This window comes from Phocoena phocoena, chromosome 4 (assembly GCF_963924675.1).
Source record: "Phocoena phocoena chromosome 4, mPhoPho1.1, whole genome shotgun sequence".
Lineage (NCBI taxonomy): Eukaryota > Metazoa > Chordata > Mammalia > Artiodactyla > Phocoenidae > Phocoena > Phocoena phocoena.
The window spans coordinates 65,890,147-65,912,236 of record NC_089222.1 but is presented as its reverse complement, the minus strand read 5'-3'; the positions used below and the strand labels follow the sequence as shown (position 1 = coordinate 65,912,236).

The 22,090-nt window shown below is 42.9% G+C and overlaps 1 protein-coding gene across 1 annotated transcript in view; it reads right to left on the bottom strand.

Annotated features, from left to right (window-relative positions):
- Window positions 1–21,256: 21,256 nt before the first annotated feature.
- RTP4 (receptor transporter protein 4) overlaps window positions 21,257–22,090 on the bottom strand; it is a 48,194-nt gene continuing 47,360 nt past the window's right edge. Inside the window, exon 3 of the mRNA XM_065875830.1 lies at window positions 21,257–21,516. Coding sequence (XP_065731902.1) covers window positions 21,257–21,516 — 260 coding nt within the window. The remainder of the gene's footprint in view (window positions 21,517–22,090) is intronic.

The following is a 22,090-nucleotide window of genomic DNA, read 5'->3' as shown; positions in this document are numbered from 1 at the left end:
TGTCAAATGCAGATCTGGTGAGGATCAAAAGAGACTGTATGGGAGAAAGCATTGTGAAGAGTGTTTAGTGGTGTACAAATGCAGCACAAACCGTTTAAAATTGCACCCTGCCAGCGGTAAACTTTTTTTTGTAATGAACATCCACCCACACACACCATGGATTATATTTTGGTGGGTTTATATGAAAAGGTCAATTGCATTTTGAATCAGAGTGTGTACATCTAGACATTAAGTGAGTCAACATAAAGCACTTTTAATGGTTTCTTCTGCTGGTAAACACTATATAAGTGAGGGTTAATAGGTATGTGGAAATGACAGTGTAGGGGAAGTTCTGGACTCAAGGCTCCCAAACAAGACGCTAGATCTGAACCTATCTTTCTGTTTTCTCATTTTAAAAATGCTGCTATTTATACTTATTCTGCCTACTTCATACATGGGGTAGTGTTGAGAGTCACAGTAGAGATGTTCGTGGGTGAAAGCGCTTTATAAGTTATAGTATACTTTATACATTTGAGAGATTATTTATGTTGTGTATGTGTCAGTGTTGATATGCCACTCTACCTGTTCGTGTCTTTTCAAATATTTCTATTCCCCATTCTCTTTTTTTTTTTTTTTTGCGGTACGCGGGCCTCTCACTGTTGTGGCCTCCCCTGTTGCGGAGCACAGGCTCCGGATGCACAGGCTCAGCGGCCATGGCTCACGGGCCCAGCTGCTCCGCAGCATGTGGGATCTTCCCGGACCGGGGCTGGAACCCATGTCCCCTGCATCAGCAGGTGGACTCTCAACCACTGCGCCACCAGGGAAGCCCCCATTCTCCTTTTTTTGCAACTGGAACACAGAGTATCAATCAGGATTATTAATTAACCAATTTCTAGACAACTTTTATAATATTTACTTTAAAACTTACCTTGTAATTACTAGGGCTTGGAAACAGTGTACATGCACACACACACACTAACACACACATTTTGAAGGTCTAATACTTGCTGTCCAAAAGGAATAAAATATTTAGCCTGAGCAAGAGCAAAACAGTGACATATTTGACCTAGAGTGTTTATTCTGACTGGCAGTGTAATTGAACTTTAGCAGCTGAGTTGGGAAGAGCAGTTAGCCCTTAATAGGATTAGAAAGATTATCTAAGACTCTTTGCTTAGTAACCTGAATGTCGAAATCTATATTGGATTTTCAGACACTGAACCTACCATGACTTTTTACTGCCCACCAGAATGGCTTCCTCAAGTTTATCTTTTCAGAGTAGAGTCAGATTATATTTAAAAATAGCAGTTCGTACCTAACCTGGTTTCTTTTTCTAGGAGAAATGAATAAGATTCAAGGTTTAAGGATTCAGGGTTGAATGATAAAATATGACTGTGTTCACAGGATGTTGGCATGAGTCAGTCCTTAATGCACAGCATGATGTTGAACTGGGCAACAGAGTACACAGGTGTCATCCCAGTGACAGCATTATTTAGCTGTGTGAACTTGGATAATTCAGGTGTACTCTCTGAGCCTCAGTTTCTTCATCTGTGAAATGGAAAAAATAGTATCAGCCCAACCGACTCCAGGTTTGCTATGTGTCTTATGAGTAATCCTTTTCTTTGTTAACCAGGCCCTGTAGGCAAATCCAAAGGTCTGTGAAAACACCCCGACTTTCTAATAAAGAAAGTGATGGCTTTGAAAAACTATCCTACTTGTGGAGGGAATATTCATAATGTGTAATTCAGGTTTCAGAGAAATTGAGGTCAGTTATTGATCAGCTTTGGTCTTGTTATCAGCTAGAATTATTGCCTGAAAAGAGAAGCATGCTTCCACTTTTCTTAAACTTTGCCTAAGGATCAAAAAAATAAAGGTTCTGTTTGAGATGTTCCATGCATTTCATAAATTGAAAGTAGCTACAGGTTAACAGATGTTTCTTGACACAATTATGAGCAACAAGGAAAGTTTCCTGAAGCTTGAAAGATACAGTAGTCATTGCCCCCAGACTTTGATGGAGTTGCTGAAAGTCCCACAGAGGTATTTTCTTGACTCTGCCTAGATTAGAAAGGGGAGGATGCTATGCAGATTTTATCCTGAGAGGGATTCGGGTTGGCACAGCTACCAGGTAGACTGGGATTCTGGGTGGGTCCTTCCCTGTTTTCTGCCCTCTGTCTGAGTCAGACGCCCTGGCCATGCCCTGTGGTAAACCCAAAGAGGAAGCTGCTTTCCTGCAGGATCCACAAAGATTCCTTCCCTGGACTTCTGTCTGTATGGCACTGCCCTCAAGGCATCTCCTCTCTACACTGCGTTTGCTCCTCTGGGTCTGGATGCTTCACTGAGTGTACGTGCCCAGTGTGTATCCTCTCGGAGCTCACATCACATGAGGAGGAACTGGCCAACAGCCAAGTGTGGCCTTCCAGCTACAGTGACAAATGTTTATATAGGCACAGTGGGGGTCACAGGAAGGGTTGACAGGCGATGAGCATGATGAATAATAAACCACAGTCACTCTTCCTGTTCAACTTGTCTCAGAGTCCTTTCTTAATCATTCTCTCTGCTCCCCTGCTTTGGCCCCAAAACAACCCCCAAGAAGAGAAGCAGCATAATGGATGGTAACTCATTTTGGGAATCAAAAGAAGCGCATTTGAATCCCGGCTCTACACATTGCCAGCTCTGTAACCACAAACAATTCCCCCCAAGTCCTCTGTCTCAAATTCTTCAGCCACAAAATGTCAGGCATAAAGATTAAATATGAACACATAGTAAAACTCCTGGCTCATGGTAGGAACTCAGTAAAGCTTAAAACAACAATAATAAAGTGATCCTCCAGAATCCCATCATTAGAGTCTAACAACCCTTCCCACATGCAGAAATAATAGGAGCAGCTCACCCATCGTCTATACAAGGTGGATTGATGCTTGTATCAGCCCTTTGCAAGTAGACTGATGGATGGAGCCAGTGATCAGGAAAATTGAATTCCACTGAATACACATCGCTGCCTGCCTGGCATCATCATATTTCAATGAAGTGAAACTGTAAATAGTGGCTGGCATTTCTAATGAGCTATGTGTTTGGGAACGGGATTTTGAAATGTCATTTTGAGCTCGAATTAATCAAATTCTGAGTAACAATGTTTGGAGAAAGAAGTTCAATAGTGTCTAAGTGGTGAATGAAAGTAAATTCAGTCTTAGCCACAGAATAGCCACAGACGGAAGACTGGTGCTTCCTTTGACCTTAGGATAAAGTCTATATTAATGCTGCCTGTATTGTTCATTCTCCAAACACTTATTTAGAGCATCTCACGTGCCAGGAATTGGGCTGGGCACTAGGAGAACTCGGATATAGTGGAGATAGGCCCTGCCATTAGAAAACTCACAGTTCAGTGGGCATAGAGAATGTTCGAATGTAATCCAGATATCCTTTGAGACCTCTGTGTTCCTTGGATGTCTGGTTAAACCTAGCCTTAATCCACAGCCCACATCCTGTGATACTCCAGATCTCTAAGGTTTCTGTTAGAGCTCTCTGTTTACTGCTTGTCTCTAAGCCGTTGTCCATGTGACCTGTCTTTCCTTACAATACCCTGGACTCAGACCCTTTAGCAGTGCCCCGAGAAATCTACTTTTATCGAATATTTTGTAATGCATATAGAGCTTACTCAGGATTTTGAAGAAATCATGGTGTGCATCACATCACAGAGTGGTTGTCCTCTTATATTCCTCCTGGAGTAATAAATAATCCTTCATGGATTTTGATCAAAGTAGTACTGATCTGTTTTACATCCCTCTTGGTATAAACTTCTACCCCAAGCACTCATAATTTTTCCAAACATGTACAGTTCCTTTCCCACAAGAAGTTCTGGTAGTTACCGTTACCTTAGCACCTTCCCCTCTCAATATATAGATATAATTTCGTAACACATGATGTAGCTGCTTATTAGTGAAGTCAAGAATAGGGGTCGTTCTACCTTGGCATGGGATAGGTAGAGGTGGCTTCACAGAGGAGGAGAACTTGGCATGAGTTCTCACAGGACAAGTAGGCAAGAGTGGGGAAAACACTCTATTGGGAGGAAATGGCAAAAATGTTTGAAAGACGGTTGCATGTTTCCATCTGATGCCCACTCTGAAGATAGAGTTTTCCTAGAGCAACAGTGTTGTGTCTGGCGAGTGTGAACAGAGTGGTGAATAGGACATCAATGCCAAATGCAGCCAGGTTAAGAGGCATCGGTGGATCAGGAAAAACAACAATAAAATGAGGAAACTTGTTGCGTGAACATAGACAAGCTTTGAGAGGAAATACCCTAATATCAGGCATGCGGTGGAAACTAGGTGAGGGAGAAGATTTGAAGGGAAGATGGGAAAGTGGATCTACAGCAGTGATTCTCAACTTAGCTATACATTGAAATCACCTGGCAAGCTTCCAAAACCTTTATGCCTAAGGCCACCCAGAGGTCCTCATTAATTGGTCTGGGGTGTGGCCCGGGCATGGGGATGGTTGCAAACTCTCCAAGTGATCATTGTATGTTGCCAATGTTGAGTGCTGCTGCACTTGAAAATACCCAAGGGTGATGCTAATAACAGTAACAGCTTGTTTTAAACACCTTCTACCTCCTTTGTGCTTGGGGTTGGAGGGGAGGGTAAGGAAGAAGAGTTGGAAATCTTAAGGATATAAGCCTAACCTGGACACATTTGAGCCATGAGCCCAGAGTAGTCATATTTTAAACTTAAAATATAACTCTATGGCAATATTTTTCAAAGGGTGATCAGAGGCACTTGGGGATGCATGTTTCAGAGCTCCATCTCAGAATCTCTCAGAGTGGGATGGGACTGAGAATCCACACTTTTAACAAACTCCATAGATGATTCTTAAGCACATTTGAGTTTAGGAATTACTGTTCTATAGCAGGTAATTAGTATATTTTATAGCAGGTAATTAGTATATTTTATAATATGTAGGATAACAAATGGCACCAGGAGTAATGGCACTTTTCACTGAGCACATACTATGTCCAAATGTTGTTTATTTTATCTTACCCTTAGATGAACACTTGGAGGTAGGTATTGTTCATCTTTGCTTTACAGATGAGGAAACTGAGGGTCAGAGAAGTGAGATAACTTGCCTAGAACCATGGAACTAGTAAGGGGCTAACCCAGCCTTCAAACCATCGTCTCACTTTGAAGCCACAGTGTTACATGCGTGGTCATATTCAAATCTCTGTCAATAAGACCCCGATAAAAACTCTAGATCCTGGGGATTAAGGTAAGCTTCCTGGTTGGTGAACACATTGATGTTTCAGGAAGGTGATTGTCCCGATTCCTTCTTTATGGGTGCTTTGTCTGTAATAACCCCACTTTCCCACCAGTATATGGGACATGTTTATGTCCACTCTCAAATGCGGTGTGGGCAAATCAGACACTTATGGAGTGCCTGCTGAAGGTGTAGGGATGTAGAAACTCCCATATCATTTGGATTTTCTGAAAGGGCCTATTTCTCCCTCCAGGTAAGGAGAGCTGGAGGTCTGTTTTCAATTCAGGGCAGTATCTTTCATATAGCAATCCAGAGCACACCAGTAGATTCCCTGAAGCCTTGGTGGATTAGCTGGAGAAGGCAGCCCCAGGTGGGTTGGCTGCAAGAGCCCTCTGACATTGTCACACTGGCTCAGGGGCTGCTCCTGCATTGTCTGCAATCAAACCCTACCTTGGCCTCATATCCTGACCTCTGTCTCTGGGCCTTCTTGGAAAATCAACCTGGTCCCCTTCTCCTCTCTGCTTAGGTCTTTGCTGTGCTCTTTCCATTTTCCTCTGTCCTGCCCTCTCCTGAAAGACAGGGATTTCATCTTCTATGCTCCGCCTTTTCCCAGGTGCTCTGCCCACCTGCTATGACCCATCACACAGACAGGTGCCTATTACCCTGGCAGCCGTGGTGAAACGTGAAGAACCCCAGACTTGGAGTCAGAAGCTGTATTTGGGCCTTAGATCTACAGTGTGGCATTGGGTGAGCCACTTTGCTCGTTTGAGCACTTACTCAGAAATCAGAATATAATTCACCATATTCTCCAGATACAGTTCTTTGCCCACTTTCGTGAACTTGCTCACATAACCTGAAGTGCGGTTGAGTGAACTCCTCCATCCTGAATTTGTCATTAGCAATGTCTTTTATCCAGGACCCTGTTAGAGGAGGGAGTGCTTTTGCTCTTCCCATAAACTCATTCAAGCTACATCAGGTCAGTACCTCCTCCTGAACTGATGGGGAGTGGGGGTAGTAGGGAGCACGCCCTCTCCAGCTACTCCCCCTTCAAAGGCAGAAGAATTTACTCATTGTCCAGAGCCAGGACATTCAGTAAGCCCGGTTTACTTGTGGCCTGGCTTACAGTACCTTATACAAGCATACAAGCTGCGTGTTGTGCTATGTTCTCTCTTGCTTTTTTGCCTGAAACCCAGGTAAATCCTGGCCCCAGGCCAGATTGGTTATCCTTTTGGCCTTTGACTTCCATTCATGGCTGATTGAGTGAGTGCGTTCAAGGTCCCTCTGGGGCCAATTCTCTTTCTTTCCCTTTGCACGGTTATGCCTGAATGTATGAATCCCAAGATGGAGATTTGGTGCTTACAAAGGCAGTTAATAGGCTTAACTCATGTTTTCTAAGCCAGCTTTTAACAGACAGCCCTTTATCAGGGATTATCAGGCCGGGCCTCAGTGCCAAGGTGGCAGTTTTCTCTGCTGCTGCAGGTTACTGTATATTCAGTAACACCCAAGAATTCTTTCCTAAAGCGAGAGTCAGGCATTCCCGGGTCTTGGGCCAAAATACCTCTGTTATGCCTCCAAAGCTTCCTTCTTTACTTTTAACCATGCCGACGTGCTCTTACCCACCAAGCACCCAAATCCCATTCCGACTACAGACACTAGAAATTGCTTTCTTTTTTCTCTCTTCCATCTCCACCTACCCAGCCAATGCTGGTACACAGCAGGTGTTCAGTGCTACTTAATGAGTTAAATAATGCCCAAACCCACTAACAACTTTGGCAAATACCACACACACACACACTCACACACACCATCAAAAGACAAAACAAAAGATTTGATGCTAAGGGAATTTGTTTTTCATGCTGTCATTTCCTAAATGGCTGATCTGGGATGATTAAAATCATGAGGAGTCCAAAAGTGGAAGAATTCGTCATGTTTGACGTTGGTACATTTTAACCAATTTAAAAAATTGCTTCCGCATCAGCAACATGGCCAATTTACATGTGCTTAGGTAATGAGGAAGAAAATATGCAGACACTGAACGTGAGAAGGAGAATAACCATGAGGGAGGGGAGGGGAGGAGCCATCCCAAAAGGAGGAGGAGAAAGAAACGAGAAAAAGAGAAAAGGAAAATAATTTAAGACATGAAAACAAGAATGAGTAATGAAAGAGAAGACAACAGCATAGATAAACATCCTCCTTATTCAAATTTAGAATGTTAGAGCGGCCAGGGAATTTTAGAGTCCTGACGTGTGGGAGAAGAAACCAAAGCTGAAGGGGAAACAGATGACTCAAGGTCACTTCTCATGTCAGGGCTGGACCGCAGGTCTCCTGGTGAACAGTGTGCCACTCCTTCCCAGAAACCAGGCTGATTCCATGGCTATGTCATAATTTTCTTTTCAGTGGAATCAATCCCCCATATATAATAGGCACATAATAATTGTTTGTGGAAGGTAGAATACAGTGCAACATGCTGACAGCCTGAAACCATTTGTATTGATGTTGGGTTATTGGTTTTCACTTTTCACAGTGAAGAATTTTGAAGTGTGTGTGTGATTTAATGCCCCTCCACTGAGCCTCCCTACAGTTTGCCTTACCAGGCACCCTCACCCTGATCCATATCACAGCCTTCCTAGCTTCCCAAAGCCCTTATTTTTTTCTTCTTTTATATCTTGTGGTGGTCACTTTTTACCCTGTAGTACTTTCTCCCCCTTTTTTGGTCTGTCTAGTCCCGTGAGCCATGGTCGCTGAGCCTGCGCATCTGGAGCCTGTGCTCCGCAACGGGAGAGGCCACAACAGTGAGAGGCCCGCGTACCGCAAAAAAAACCCCAAAAACCTACAAACAGATATCACCTCACACCAGTCAGAATGACCATCATCAAAAAATCTATAAACAATAAATGCTGTAGAGGGTGTGGAGAAAAGGAACCCTCTTGCACTGTTGCTGGGAATGTAAATTGATATAGCTACTATGGAGAACAGTATGGAGGTTCTGAAAAAACTAAAAACAGAACTACCATACGACCCAGCAATCCCACTACTGGGCATATACCCTGAGAAAACCATAATTCAAGAACAGTCATGTACCACAATGTCCATTGCAGCACTATTGACAATAGCCAGGACATGGAATTAACCTAAGTGTCCATTGACAGATGAATGGATGGAGAAGGTGTGGCACATATATACAGTGGAAAATTACTGAGCCATAAAAAGAAATGAGTTCTTTGTAGTGAGGTGGATGGACCTAGAGTCTGTCATACAGAGTGAAGTAAGTCAGAAAGAGAAAAACAAATACCATGTGCTAACACATATATATGGAATCTAAAAAAAAAGAAAAAAGTGGTCATGAAGAACTTAGGGGCAACATGGGAATAAAGACACAGACCTACTAGAGAATGGACTTGAGGACACGGGGAGGGGGAAGGGTAAGGTGGTACAAAGTGAGAGAGTGGCATGGACATATATACACTACTAAACGTAAAGTAGCTAGTGGGAAGCAGCCTCATAGCACAGGGAGATCAGCTCGGTGCTTTGTGACCACCTAGAGGGGTAGGATAGGGAGGGTGGGAGGGAGATGCAAGAGGGAGGAGAAATGGGGATATATGTATATGTATGGCTGATTCACTTTGTTATAAAGCAGAAAGTAACACACCATTGTAAAGCAATTATACTCCAATAAAGATGTTTAAAAAAAGTTATTATAAAAAAAATTTAATTTACCCAACATGCTTTTCCTGTCCATGTGGCAATTTTTAAAACACATAGAGTGCAGACCCACTTTCTGTCCCCACTACCCTTGACAACTATGATATATCCTTTAGAGTCATTGATTTGGCTTGTAAAAAAGGCTCAGAATCATGGAATCATGTCTTTTTTTTCCCTGTCTCAAGACTGATTTTCAATCACAGGAGTTGTGGAATCTTGTCATTTGACGTCTTCCCAGCCTGACTTGGTGGAAGTGACAACATCCTAATTACCAGCCTTTATGGAAAATCCAGTCAAGTTTTCCTGTAGGGACTTTTGAATTACTGCACTCTTAGCCAAAGAGGACTAGAAAAACTCTGCTTACCAGCTGTATTCATTTCCTGTTACTCCTGTAAAAAATTACCACACTTAGTGGCTTGAAAATAACGCACATTTATCCTCTTACATTTCTGGAGGTCATTGTCTAAAATCAAGGTGTTGGCAGGACCATGTTTTCTCCAGAGACTCTAGAGAACAATTCATTTTCTTGCCTTTTCTTGCTTGTAGTTCTGCATTTCTTGAATTCCTTGGTTCATGGCCCTTTCCTTTTTTTTCAAAGAACATCAATCCAGTGTATACTTCCATTCTCACATTGACTTCTTTCCTCTGTAGTCAAATCTCCCTCTGTCTCCCTCTTATAAGGACACTTGTAATTACATTTAGGGTCCAGCTGGATAATCCAGGATAACCTCCCAATCTCAAAATCCTTAACTTAAACCCATCTGCAAAGTCTTTCTTGCCATATAAATTAACATTCACAAGTTCCAGGGATTAGGACCTGAATATCTTTGGCAGTCATTATTCAGCCTACAACACCAACCCAGGGAGATTATAAAGAGGCTTGTCTCTGTTGGGATTCTGTGTTGAAAAAAAAGCCTCCATATGTACATACTATGCAGTGATTTAGAGTAAAAGTATTTCACCTATGTGTTGTAGGAATCCCTAAGCCTCAAGATTTACATTAAAATGTTTCTGAAAAGAAACTCAACATGAAAAGATGTTCAGCATCATTATTCATTAGGGCATTGCAAATCAAAACCACAATGAGATCATCTCACCCCTGTCAGAATGGCTATTATCAAACGGACAAGAAATAGCAAGTGTTGGTGAGGATATGGAAAAAAGGGAACTCTTGTGCACTGTTGGCGGGAACATGAATTGGTGCAGCCACTATGGAAAACAGTATGGAGCTTCCTCAAAAAAATTAAAAATAGCACTACCATATGATCGGGACTTCCCTGGTGGTGCAGTGGTTAAGAATCCACCTGCCAATGCATGGGACATGGGTTCAAGCCCTGGTCCAGGAAGATCCCACATGCCGTGGAGCAACTAAGACCATGTACCACAACTACTGAGCCTGTGCTCTAGAACCCACGAACCACAACTACTGAGCCTGAGCACCATAACTACTGAAGCCCGTGTGCCTAGAGCCCGTGCTCCTCAGCAAGAGAAGCCACCACAATGAGAAGCCTGCGCATCGCAACGAAGAGTAGCCCCCACTCACCACAGCTAGGGAAAGCCTGCATGCAGCAATGAAGACCCAACACAGCCAAAAATAAAATAATTTTTTTTTAAAAAAGAAGCAAATGGTACTTCTAGAAATGGAAAAACCAAAATAATTGAAATCGAAAACTTGATGGACAGTTTAGACAGCAGATTAGACATTTGCAGACAGAACTAGTGCCTGGAAGACAGATTTCAGGACATTAACTAGAATGCAGACAGCTCTCTTTTAATAGGAGTTCATAGGGAAAGAAGGGAGAATGGGAGAGTCAATATTCAATGAGATGACTGAGAATTTTCCACAGTTGAAGAAAGAAATGAACCTTTGGATTGGAGATTTATAATGCATCCAGAGCAGCAAAAAGAAAAATATGAATCCACACTTAACACATTTTGAAGTAAAAATGCAGAATACCAAAACAAGGAGAAGATCTTTAAAGTTACTAAAGAGAAAAGAGAAATTATCCTTAGGACTAAATCAGATTAAAGCAACTTACTAGCAGCAAATCTAGAAACCTGAAGACAATGGAATATCATCTTCCACGTGTTCAAGTAGGGATATACAACGAACAATGATGAGAAAACATATGTAAGTAACGTGCCTAAATCTAAATAAGAACAAACTATCAAAAAAGTGACTGAAGATGTTTAAAGCAGAACAAAATTGTTGATAACCAGTTACATGGGATTTAGGGTAAGGATTATTTGTGGTTCTGCTTAGGAGGAGGGCAGAAATTCTCATCAATGGAGATCATTTTGAATAACAAGTAGGCATATTAAAAATGTAAAGGTAATACCTAAAAGACAAGAGATAGAAGGTATGTTTCCAAACCAATAGAGGGGAAAAATAAAATTCAATCAATCAAATAGACAATGAGTACTTCATATGTAATAAAAATATTAACAACATAGGAATAATACACACAAACCTCAGGATGGTCATTTGAGGATTTGGAATTGAGCTGGATTTTAAGGTTATATTGATAGAAAGGAAAATAGAATAATATGGCCAAAGATTAACATTTATACTAATTAGGTGGAAGTTTTATTGGGAGTCTGATAATTTGATATATTATGTACTCTATTTTAAAACTATGCTACAACTAAAGGAAAAGAAGCAAATGGGACTAGTTTAGGCATTACAAAGTCTGCATTCGGGTTCAGGCTCTGACTCTAACCTGCTATCTGACCTTGGACATCACTAACCTGCTTTGGGTCTCTTTGTCCTCTGTTGAAGAATTAATGTATCAGGGTAGATGATCTCTTAGTCACAACTTTACATTTCTATGACTCTCCAGTTATCTCTCCATTTTGATTTGATTTGCTCTCTGAGCCATAGAACTGAAAGGAAATGGGGATCATCTCATCCAAACCCCTTATTTTACAGCTGGGAAATTGAGGCCCAGAGAGGAGGCATGGCTTTCCCAGAGACATGGCAAACTAAGCCCCAATTCAGGCTGTTTTCATAAACTCTGAGGCTTTATCTGCCTCTCCACGGTGGTCTGAGGACAAAGGAGAGAATGTCCACAGTGGGGAGGTCACCAAAATAGATAAGAACAACCTATTAGCATTAAACATTGACTAAATGAGACCCAATATTACTCTTTATTAAGTCGAGCCGGGAAGTTGGATGCAGGGGGCATTTTATATGTCAGCATCGTAGCAATTATGAATGACTGATTAATAAGTAAACAAATACTAGGAAATCGGGCCTGCTTCAATGTTTCAAATTCACAGTAACACCCTGTTAACACAAACTTCAAGTGTAAACACTAATAACCACACTAATCACAAAGATGAAAACTCTAATTCAAATGATGCTCACCGGTCCTCACTGCCTGTTGCTTTCCTATCTGTTCAGATCTCCATGCAGTAATTAAATCCATTAAAATGTAAAACCAGCTTTTGTTCAAGGGGAAAAATGAAAAGGAAGCTGAATAACATCCTTGGTGACGAAACTTATTTCTCAGAACTTCCATTACATCCAAATTCTTGGCCCTTCTTTTCTGAAACAGCAGCTCTCCTGCACTGGGATCCAGCTGCCAGGCTGGGTCTACAGCATTTCTCGTGGAGAAAGAAGACATGACTTAAAGACGAGGATGAGCATAGGCCTTAGAGACGGGAGACTTATGCTGAGGTCACAGCTCTGCCTCCTATAGCTCGACGATCTTGGTTTTATAAAACATGTTTCTTCCTCTGGACTTCATTTTGCTCATTTGCAAAAAGGGAATGATATCTGCTCTCACAGGCTGATTGTTGGAATCAAATGAGATGAAAATGAAAGCAACATTAAAGAACTTTACAAGATGAGCTATTATTCTCCATGATGTTCAGAAGCTCACAGGAGCTTCAATTTATTCTTTGAGGGAGGTGTGGGAACATAGTGTAGTGTGGGACAATAGGGTCTGAATATTGTTTACACTAAGACCTGTTAAAGGATACATTTTAAAAGAGGATATAATCATGATTCTCATACACATATAAAATGAATATATGCCAAAGATTTTTTTAACTCATTAATTAATGAGGCAACCAGATGTTAGAGTGAATTCAAGAGCAAACTCACAGTGCCACATATTTTTAGTCAAATATGGAATGCTGAAATGAATTTTGCACCCTTAGAAAAGGGTCCAAAAGTGGTCACTATCTAAAGGGTAATAATCAGTTGCATTCCATTAGACACAATTTGCATTTCTCTGGACAGGAATTATTTGCATTACTATCAATTTTCTACAACTTAATTTATATCTGTACTGAGTTGTAAAATAGCACAAAGACAAGGAGAGGCAGAGATAACCCAGGTGGAGGAGCTAATCAGGACAACCACTAAAATATCAAGGTCTTTCACAGTTTTTCCCTTACCAGACCCTGGATACACAGTGAAGTAAGTCAGAAAGAGAAAAACAAGTACTGTATGCTAACACATATATATATGGAATCTAAAAAAAAATTGGTTCTGAATAACCTAAGGGCAGGACAGGAATAAAGACACAGATGTAGAGAATGGACTTGAGGACACGGCGAGGGGGAAGGGTAAGCTGGGATGAAGTGAGAGAGTGGCATTGACATATATGCACTACCAAATGTAAAATAGATAGCTAGTGGGAAGCAGCCACATAGCACAGGGAGATCAGCTTGGTGCTTTGTGACCACCTAGAGGGGTGGGATAGGGAGGGTGGGAGGGAGACGCAATTGGGAGGGGATATGGGGTTAGATGTATACGTATAGCTGATTCACTTTGTTATACAGCAGAAACTAACACAACATTGTAAAGCAATTATACTCCAATAAAGATGTAAAAAAAGAATCCCAAACCTACTCAAAGAAGCTGCTTGAATTTTAGTTTCATTACTTGCCAATTAATACACACTTTAAGTAAGAAGTGGGGAAACCTTGGGCTGGGCTCTGGGCTCAGCTGTCCTAGTTTCCCAACAACTTTATCATGTGGGATTACCTTGGCCAAGCGTCTTCTCCCATCCAGGTCTTAGTTTCCTTATCTGAAAAATGAGTGCTTTGGACTAGCTGACTTGTCCTCTGTGAGAAACCAGTGAGACTGTGGACTGAAAAATGCTTTATAGAGTTGAGACTATTTTACACCACTCCCCCCAAGAGGGTATATTACTATTATTCAACCACTATGGAAAGAGAAACATCATGTGGCTCTCCAACTGCTTTACCTCCTAAAATACTCTAGTTTAGAATGTCAGACAAAATTGGAATTGTCAGAGAAAGATAATACAGTATTTATACATGCTGTCTGTGGTGGTTAATTTTATGTCAATTTGGAAGGGTTTTTTTGATGGGATTAACATTTAATCAGCGAACTTTGAATAAGCAGATTACCCTCCATAATGTGGGTGGGTCTCACCCAATCAGCTGAAAGGCCTGAATAGAACCAAAAAACTAGTCTCCTGGAGCAAGAGGGAATTCTCTCGCAGACTGCCTTCAGACTTCATCTGCACCGGCAGCCTGCCTGGGTCTCCAGGCTGCCAGCCTTTGGACTGGAATTGCACTATCAGGTCTCCTAGGTCTTAAACCTGTTAGTCCACACTATTTTTCAGACTCACCGGTCTTCATGATTGTGTGAGCCAATTCCTTATAATAAATCTGTTTTTCTATGTATGCATATCCTATTAGTTCTGTTTCTCTGGAGCACTCTAATATTCTACGTATTACCCAAATGGGAGTCTCCAGAGAAGTAGTAGGAGGTGGTTTCAGCTCCATTCGCGGGCACTCCATGCAGCCTTAGGAAGGTACTTTCTAGTGAGAACCCGGGAACCCTGGTTTGTGGCCCCATGGAGGGACCATGGAGGGCACCTGGCATTACCCTCGAGGGGCCTCAGCTCTGGTCCAGAACCAGCACCCCCTCTCCAGGGCAGAAGTCATATCAACAGACATTCCTGGCTTTCCTGACAAGTGAGCTATGAGGAAATGTCAGGGAACTTGGGAACTGGAGGGCAAGGATAGAGGGAAGGTTTTGCCCAAGTCATAAATCTCCTGGGAGAAGAAATAGACTCCTGGGATGAGGTTTAGTATCTACCTTTGTTGAGACTCAAAACAAAGACACAGTAGTACCACTGTACTATCACTTATTGAGTCCAGCTGATATGCCAGGCACTCTGCTAAGTGCACTTTGCATAAATTATCACGTGTGATCATATCAACTATGCTGGAAGTAGAGGTATCATCCCAATTCAGTATATGAGGACACTGAGCTCAGTGAGGGTAAGTAACTCACCCTAAGTCACTGGAAAAGATGAGACAGATCCCTAGGGAAAGATTGTGTCTAAAACCAAGGGCCAATGAGGGAGAAACTAAGAACAGCCAGTGAGCACCCACCACAGGAGCTTGGGAGAAGGGGGAAGACAGCCGATTAGGAAAGGGGGTGGGGCAGGCCCTGAGAATGGCTTGCATGGGGGCCAGAATCTCCATCTGTGCTTCCCAAAGACTAGCTGCTGCTCATATGTACATTTTGCTGATAATCAGTGGTCACCAGCAACACATGACCTCTCCCTAATTAAACCATATCAGAGTCAGCCAAGGAAGGAGTTATGGCTGGCAGGATGCAGCCCTTGTGGACTCAGTTAGCTCCAGCACCACCCAAGAGCAGAGGCCATTTACCAGTTATTGATAACTTTCATTTGCTAACAATTACACCCCATTTCAGAGAGACTGGGGAGCCACTGATGCAAGGTCACTGTTCCTCATGCCCAGATTTCTGGAGGGAGCTCCTTGGAGACACTAAGTGAGGCATGTGATAGAGAATGGATAATAAGGCAAAAGAGTTTCCTCCATGTTGGCTGGCTTAAAGAGTGATGCAGGTTTATGTGTGGTCAGGAGAGTGGGCTGGAGACTACCAGCTCTGCCATCTTAAAGCTGTGATGTCTTGGACAAGTGGCTTCACTTTTCTGAGCTCCTGAAAATGGAGATGTTACAATAGGCCTATAACAAGAACCAAATGAATGTGCAAATGTGAAGGGGGTTTTATACTTTAAAGCAAGGGTCAGTAAACTCTCTATGAAGGGCCAGAGAGTAAATAATTCAAACTTTATGGATCATACAGTGTCTGTTGCAGCTAATCAATTCTGCCATTGTAGTGTGCAGGCAGTTGTAAACAATGCATAACAATGGGTGTGGTTGTGTCCTGATAAAACTTTATTTATGGATGCTGAAGTTTAAACATCATATAATTTTCATATGTCATGAAATATTATTCGTCTTTTGGTTTCTTTCAACCATTTAAAATACAAAATCCATTCTTATCTCTAGGCCAGACAAAATGAGAAAGCAAACCAGATTTGGCCACTGGGCCACTTATTGTCAATCTTTGCCCTAAAGAGCTGTATAAATGTAGAAAAGAGTAGGGGAAAAGGTTTTGCAAAAAGGTAGAGATTGTATTTTTTCTATATTAAAGTGAGGCTTTTAAAAAGCAATTACGGGGCTTCCCTGGTGGCGCAGTGATTGAGAGTCCGCCTGCCGATGCTGGGGACGCGGGTTCGTGCCCCGGTCCGGGAAGATCCCACATGCCGCGGAGTGGCTGGGCGCATGAGCCATGGCCGCCGAGCCTGCGTGTCCGGAGCCTGTGCTCCGCAATGGGAGAGGCCACAACAGTGAGAGGCCTGCGTACTGCAAAAAAAAACAATGAAAAGCAATTACTTACTAAGCTTTGTGGTGCTAAGACAAAGGGACGAGAAGTCTGGGCAAAGAGGCCAGTGTAGACTGGTACAACCAGAGGAGGAATTCTGGAAGGTGGGGCATTTGGTTTGAGCTGGAAGAAGGGGTGGGATTTTAATAGGTGAGGCCAAGGAGGTGGGTGTTTTTTTAAGGTATTTAAGGAGGGAAGGAAGAGTGAGGGCACAGAGGAGATAAAAGGACACCTAATGGTAGACAACCAGGGAGAGGGATGGGCAGGGCCAGGGCTCCAGCCTGAGGCTTCTGACTCCCACACAAGTACTCGTGCCACATTCTAGCTGCCTGGTAAATTGTATGGAAAATAGGAAAATCTAGAAGTGCCCTGCTCTAGGAGAACTTATCAGATTGGGAGACATTCTGGAGAAAGTTATTAAAAAAGCTAACAGTTGATATGACAGAAACAATAATGAAATAATAGCAACCTTTAACTGAGCACCGACTCAATTGAGCATTACGTATTCTGCAGACATTATCTAATTTGGGACTCATAACAACCCTTTGAAGAAGCTCTGGTTATCCCCATTATCCCCACTTTACAGACACTGAGAAAAGGTGATAGAATGTCCCACTGGGCTCAGTGACCACACTTAACAGCAATAAACACTTGCATATTGTTTTCCAAAGACTCTCAGTGGAGATTGAGAGACACATGGTGAGCAATAACCCAAGGGCTGTGGTCACCTGGCCTTGAAGGTAGATAGATGGAAACGTGCATGGGGCAGCCAGAGTGTTTCAAGGGAGTAGCACAGAGGTGGTCCATGTACATGACTCAATACCAGCCTGACTGTTTGGAGTGGCTGCAGACTTCTTACATCTATTAGCAAGCCCGGAGCAGTTCATAAGTATGTTTACAGATGCCTTGCTGGGGATGGCATGCGCTAGAAGGAGTCATTGTAGCAGCATTGTGGGGGTTAGGAATAATTAAGTAACATTTTCAGCTCCCCCAGGAGCCATTAGACTAAAACAGAGAAGCAGGTGAGAAGAGGAAGTTGAGAGTTATTTGCGCTTTGTTAATGGGCCTTTAATCAACAGACCTGCACTCCGCCACCAGCAGCAGCCGGTCCCTGCAATCTGGGGAGACTGTATACTCACAAAGCTCCCATTCAAGTGCCATGGAGGCTGGCACAATGCAGCAATCAGACGAACACGAGCTTCTCCAAGGCGCTACACCTGCACCTGTTATCACAATGGGAACTTCTTTATCAGCCCTTAGAAACTTACAAAATGGAGGAGGTTGCCTATAACAAGTTCACTTCCAGCCTTTGAGTATAGAGATATATAAGCCAACATCGAGGGCTGATTGGCCTCTTTCTCTGGAGAACCATGAACCCCGGGTGGGTCGGGGCAGCCACAGGTCTACCATAGTAGTGTCAACATGACAGAGTCTGTTGGACTGTGAACCAACTCCAGCTGTGAGGATGGGAGTTGGGTGGGATTGATGGCTATAGCTGGAACCAGGGGGATGGGAGCTGCATTAGCTTCCATCCCACCACTGTTGGAGAGAATGCATGAGCTGGCTTGTCAGGTGCGGAAGGAGGCTGAATGCTTTTTTGATTGCTATAATTGCGGCAAATTGGATGCTTGAGAGCGCCTCTTTAATGAGAAGAATCTCATGGATGAGACTCAGGGAAGAGGCCCCTCTTCAGATCCCTCTCCTTTGTCCCATGTGTATGAGATAATTCCCCAGCCATTATGGATTGTGAATGGGCTGCTAATTTTAGTTGTGCAAGCCAAATAAAGACCATGGTTGGTAGATCCGGAAGGTGATTCATCTGATATGAGGTTTGTATGGTGAAAGCTAAAGGTCTTGATAAGCACCCCTGATTATTTCAAACTTTTCAACCAAAGAGCTGGAGAATTTTTTAAGTGGTAGTTTCAGCACCGGAAACCAAACGTGGCCTCCACTACCTTCTTTTCTGTTCAAGGTCCTTCTGTCTTGGCAGTCCTGGGTGCTTTGAGTATGGGTGTCCTCCTCTAGGTTTTCTTATTTGGGAAGAATCAGGAAAGCAACAGCAAAGCCAAAGTCAGTGAAAAAGCCAAAGTAAAATCCACAGAGACCTAACACCAAACCAAGTCCAATGGGCTTTAATACACTGGGGGAAAACAGACAAGAGTTAGAAAGATTTCAGAATCCAAGCGGGAATAGAAGTTCAGGAAGTTCTGAGGAAAGTTGAGGGTAGCTGGAAAGTCTTGATTCCTTTTATTGGCTTGCTAATTGCTTATGAGAGGTTCTTGGGCTTGTTGAGCTTAGAGTTACAGGGTCATAATAGCCAAGAGAAGATTGTACTATACTTGATTCCAGAGCTGGTTTTGCTACTTACCTGTTGTTTCCCTTGGGTAAGTCACTCTTTTGTTGGGCCTTAAGGTGACCAGCTCATCCCAGTTTGCTGGAGACTTTCCAGTTTTAGCACTGCATACTGGAAGCCCCTCAGTTCCAACAAACCATATGTCCTGCTTCACCAGGGCAGAGTATTGAAGGATAAAAGAGTGGAGAAGTAGGAGCTAGACTTTGAACTTTGGATATTAAGCAAAAATCTCTGATGTTATCTTGATATCCCATTTTTCATCAAGCTCCATCCCAAAACACTACCATTGTTTCTCTCTTGAAGCATGTGTCTCTTCAGACTTCTATTGTCTTTACTGATGCAGTTGTCTTCTCTGTGAGCAGTTTGAGGGTAAGGACTCCTCCCTACCTAGGGACAGAGTACCAGGCACCTAGCAGGCCCTCAGTAAACATATTATTGAATTGGATCCATTACCCCCTTGAGCCTTCTGTCTGTAGGTCCAAAGGACATGCAGATGGACATGCTCTTAAGATCTTTGCAGTAACCAGAAGGCCTGAAGGACAGAAGTAGAAAAGAATAGGCCCAGGCCCTTGTCAGTCTTCTCCTACAGATTTTCTGTGTGACCTTAAGTTACTTTCTTTCTCTGTCTTCAGTTTTCTGATGAGTAGTAAGATAAATTGATAATGTGATTTGTGTTGTATCAGTTTCTCTAAGTTGAAACTACAAATCATAGAATTCTCATCTCTATATGGTTCCAAGTTAGGGTTAGAATTCCGAGTTACAGTTGGAATTCCCTTCTCTATATGATTCCAAGTTGGAGTTGACCACAAGTTAGTGTTCCAAGTTAGGGTCATGAGAGTTTTGGAAGGGGGACATAAAGGGGGGCTTTTTTTTTTTTTTCCACTCTGAAGGTCAATAAGGCAAGCACTGTTGGAACTCGTGCACATTGTCACTGGTCTGCCCGCTTACTTGATTGGTATGGGATACAGTCAGGCCTTCATCCGCTCCAGCTTCTGCCGGATCCCTGCCTTCAGCTTCCCTGAGTCCTGGGCCAAACACAGGTGTTACTCTGTGATGCCGGTGCCAGCTCATCATGTAGGTCAACAGCATCATAGGGATTGAAGGGGATGAGAGACAGATGATGTTCCAGCTAATTCTTACAGGTTCTAGTCTGTTCCTGGTATCGCTACTTTATGTCTATCTTTCCTTCTACATTTCTAGCCCTGCTGATTTCAGACCCAGCACCAGATTCAGAAACTACAGCTTTAAATAGCCAACATAATCAGCTCCCACAATTGCGTGTGGCCTAATCTTCGTAATGTATTCCTCATTCTATACCGCTTGAAGTGGTTCTGTTTCTCTGATTTGTGAATGATGTAAATAATATCCTTTGAATGTTTACTATGTGCCAGGCACTTTCTCAATATTTTGCTTATATTAATTTTTTAATCCTCCAGAATCTCTTGTGAGGTATGTAATTATCCCCATTTTATATTATCTCCATTTTATAGATGAGAAAATTGAAGCTCAGAGAATTAAAGTAACTTGCTCCAAATCATAACTGCGTGTAAGAGGCCAAGCCAGGAATTTAACCTGGCAGTTTGGTAGAGTCTGTGCTTTTATCTGTGACATGATGCTGTCTCATTTGTAGAGCAAGAGGTTATTCTAGCTATCCTTGAAGTCTCTTACAGTTTTAACACCCCGTGAAATAGTTTCTGTGTTCAGAATAGTGTATTTCAAAGTGTGGTCTAAGAGCCATCTACATCAGAATCACCTGGGAAACTGGTTAAAATTCAGATCCCCTGATGTCCATAGGTTTGCAGGGTGCAATGGAGGTAGGGGCCCTGTTGTTTATAGTGTTTTCAGGTGATTTTGATGTACACTAAGCTTTGAGAACCAGTCTCTACCCTAGAAGAGTAATAATAGTTGGAATAATGAATAAATACAAGTGGCGTTTTGGTTTTTGGTTTTCTTTTGAGAAAGGAAAAGAGGAAATGAATGCATTCAGAGATGGCTTCTCCTCCGAGCCTACATTTAAGTGGAGGTTTGTAATGTAGCCTCAGGTCTACAGTCGAGAAAACACACGTGATGGAGTTGGTATCAGAAAGCTCTGTAAGGATTTGCCTCTGCTCCTCCTGCAAGCGCCCCCGGAGACAGCTTCCGCGAGGCCGCCCCGTGACGGGGCCAGGAAGTGGTGAGAGCAGCAGCAGCCGCAAGGCCGCCCTGTCTGCATCCTGCTTTTCTGCTCAGCCCTGGGTCGTCCGCCCCAAGTTGTTAATGAGAAGTGTCTCTCCTCGTTTGCGAAGGGATTATCGTCATTTATGTTCTCTGGGGCAGTCAGCCATGCTGGCTGGAGGTGGGCAGAGTTTCACCGGGTGACTTTGGCTATTAAGGGCCTCTGGAGCCTGGGCTACCCGAAGCAGAGCAGCGTAGGCTGCGCAAATTGGAGTCAGAAGAAGGCCGTACAGTGGAAATCCTCTTCGTGGCTGCTTGCCGTCCTCATTAGCAGGCATCCCGGCCGGATAACGAGGGCCTCCTCCACCCAGTGACGCTGGCCTTCGGGACACCGGCATTCCTGTGCAAAGGCACAGGCCTAAGCTGGCCCCTCAGGTGTGGAGGATACTTAATAGTTGGCAAGGGGCTTTCTTCCTATGTGCCACCTCCTTTGAGCCACCTCCTTTGAGCTTCCCACCAATCCTGGGATGAGTCATTTCAGGAACTTCAAACCTGACTGAGGAAAACGTTAATAATAATTTCCTATGTTTTTTGCCAAACTTCTCTCACAAAATGTGAGGAGGAAAAAAAAGCCAGACTTTTTAAAAAAGTATTTTACTTTTCCTAGATGTGATGGTATGAGATAAGTATTAGGTTCCAGTCAGGTGCCAGGTACTATGTTTGGCAAATTGCTTGTGAGGTATCATTTCAGTCTTACAGTGCCCTTCAAAAATATCATAGTGTTAGAAATGGGGAAACTGAGGCTCAGAAAGTTTACATAGCAACATGTTAAATTATCTCACAAACAATATCACGAGATTTTGAGAAGGGACTGGTACAATTACATGATGAGGATGGAGGCGTAAACTGAAGAAATAAGCTGATTACTGCAAGTGCACCTTGTACTACCATCCTCCTGGTGGTGAACTTCTTAA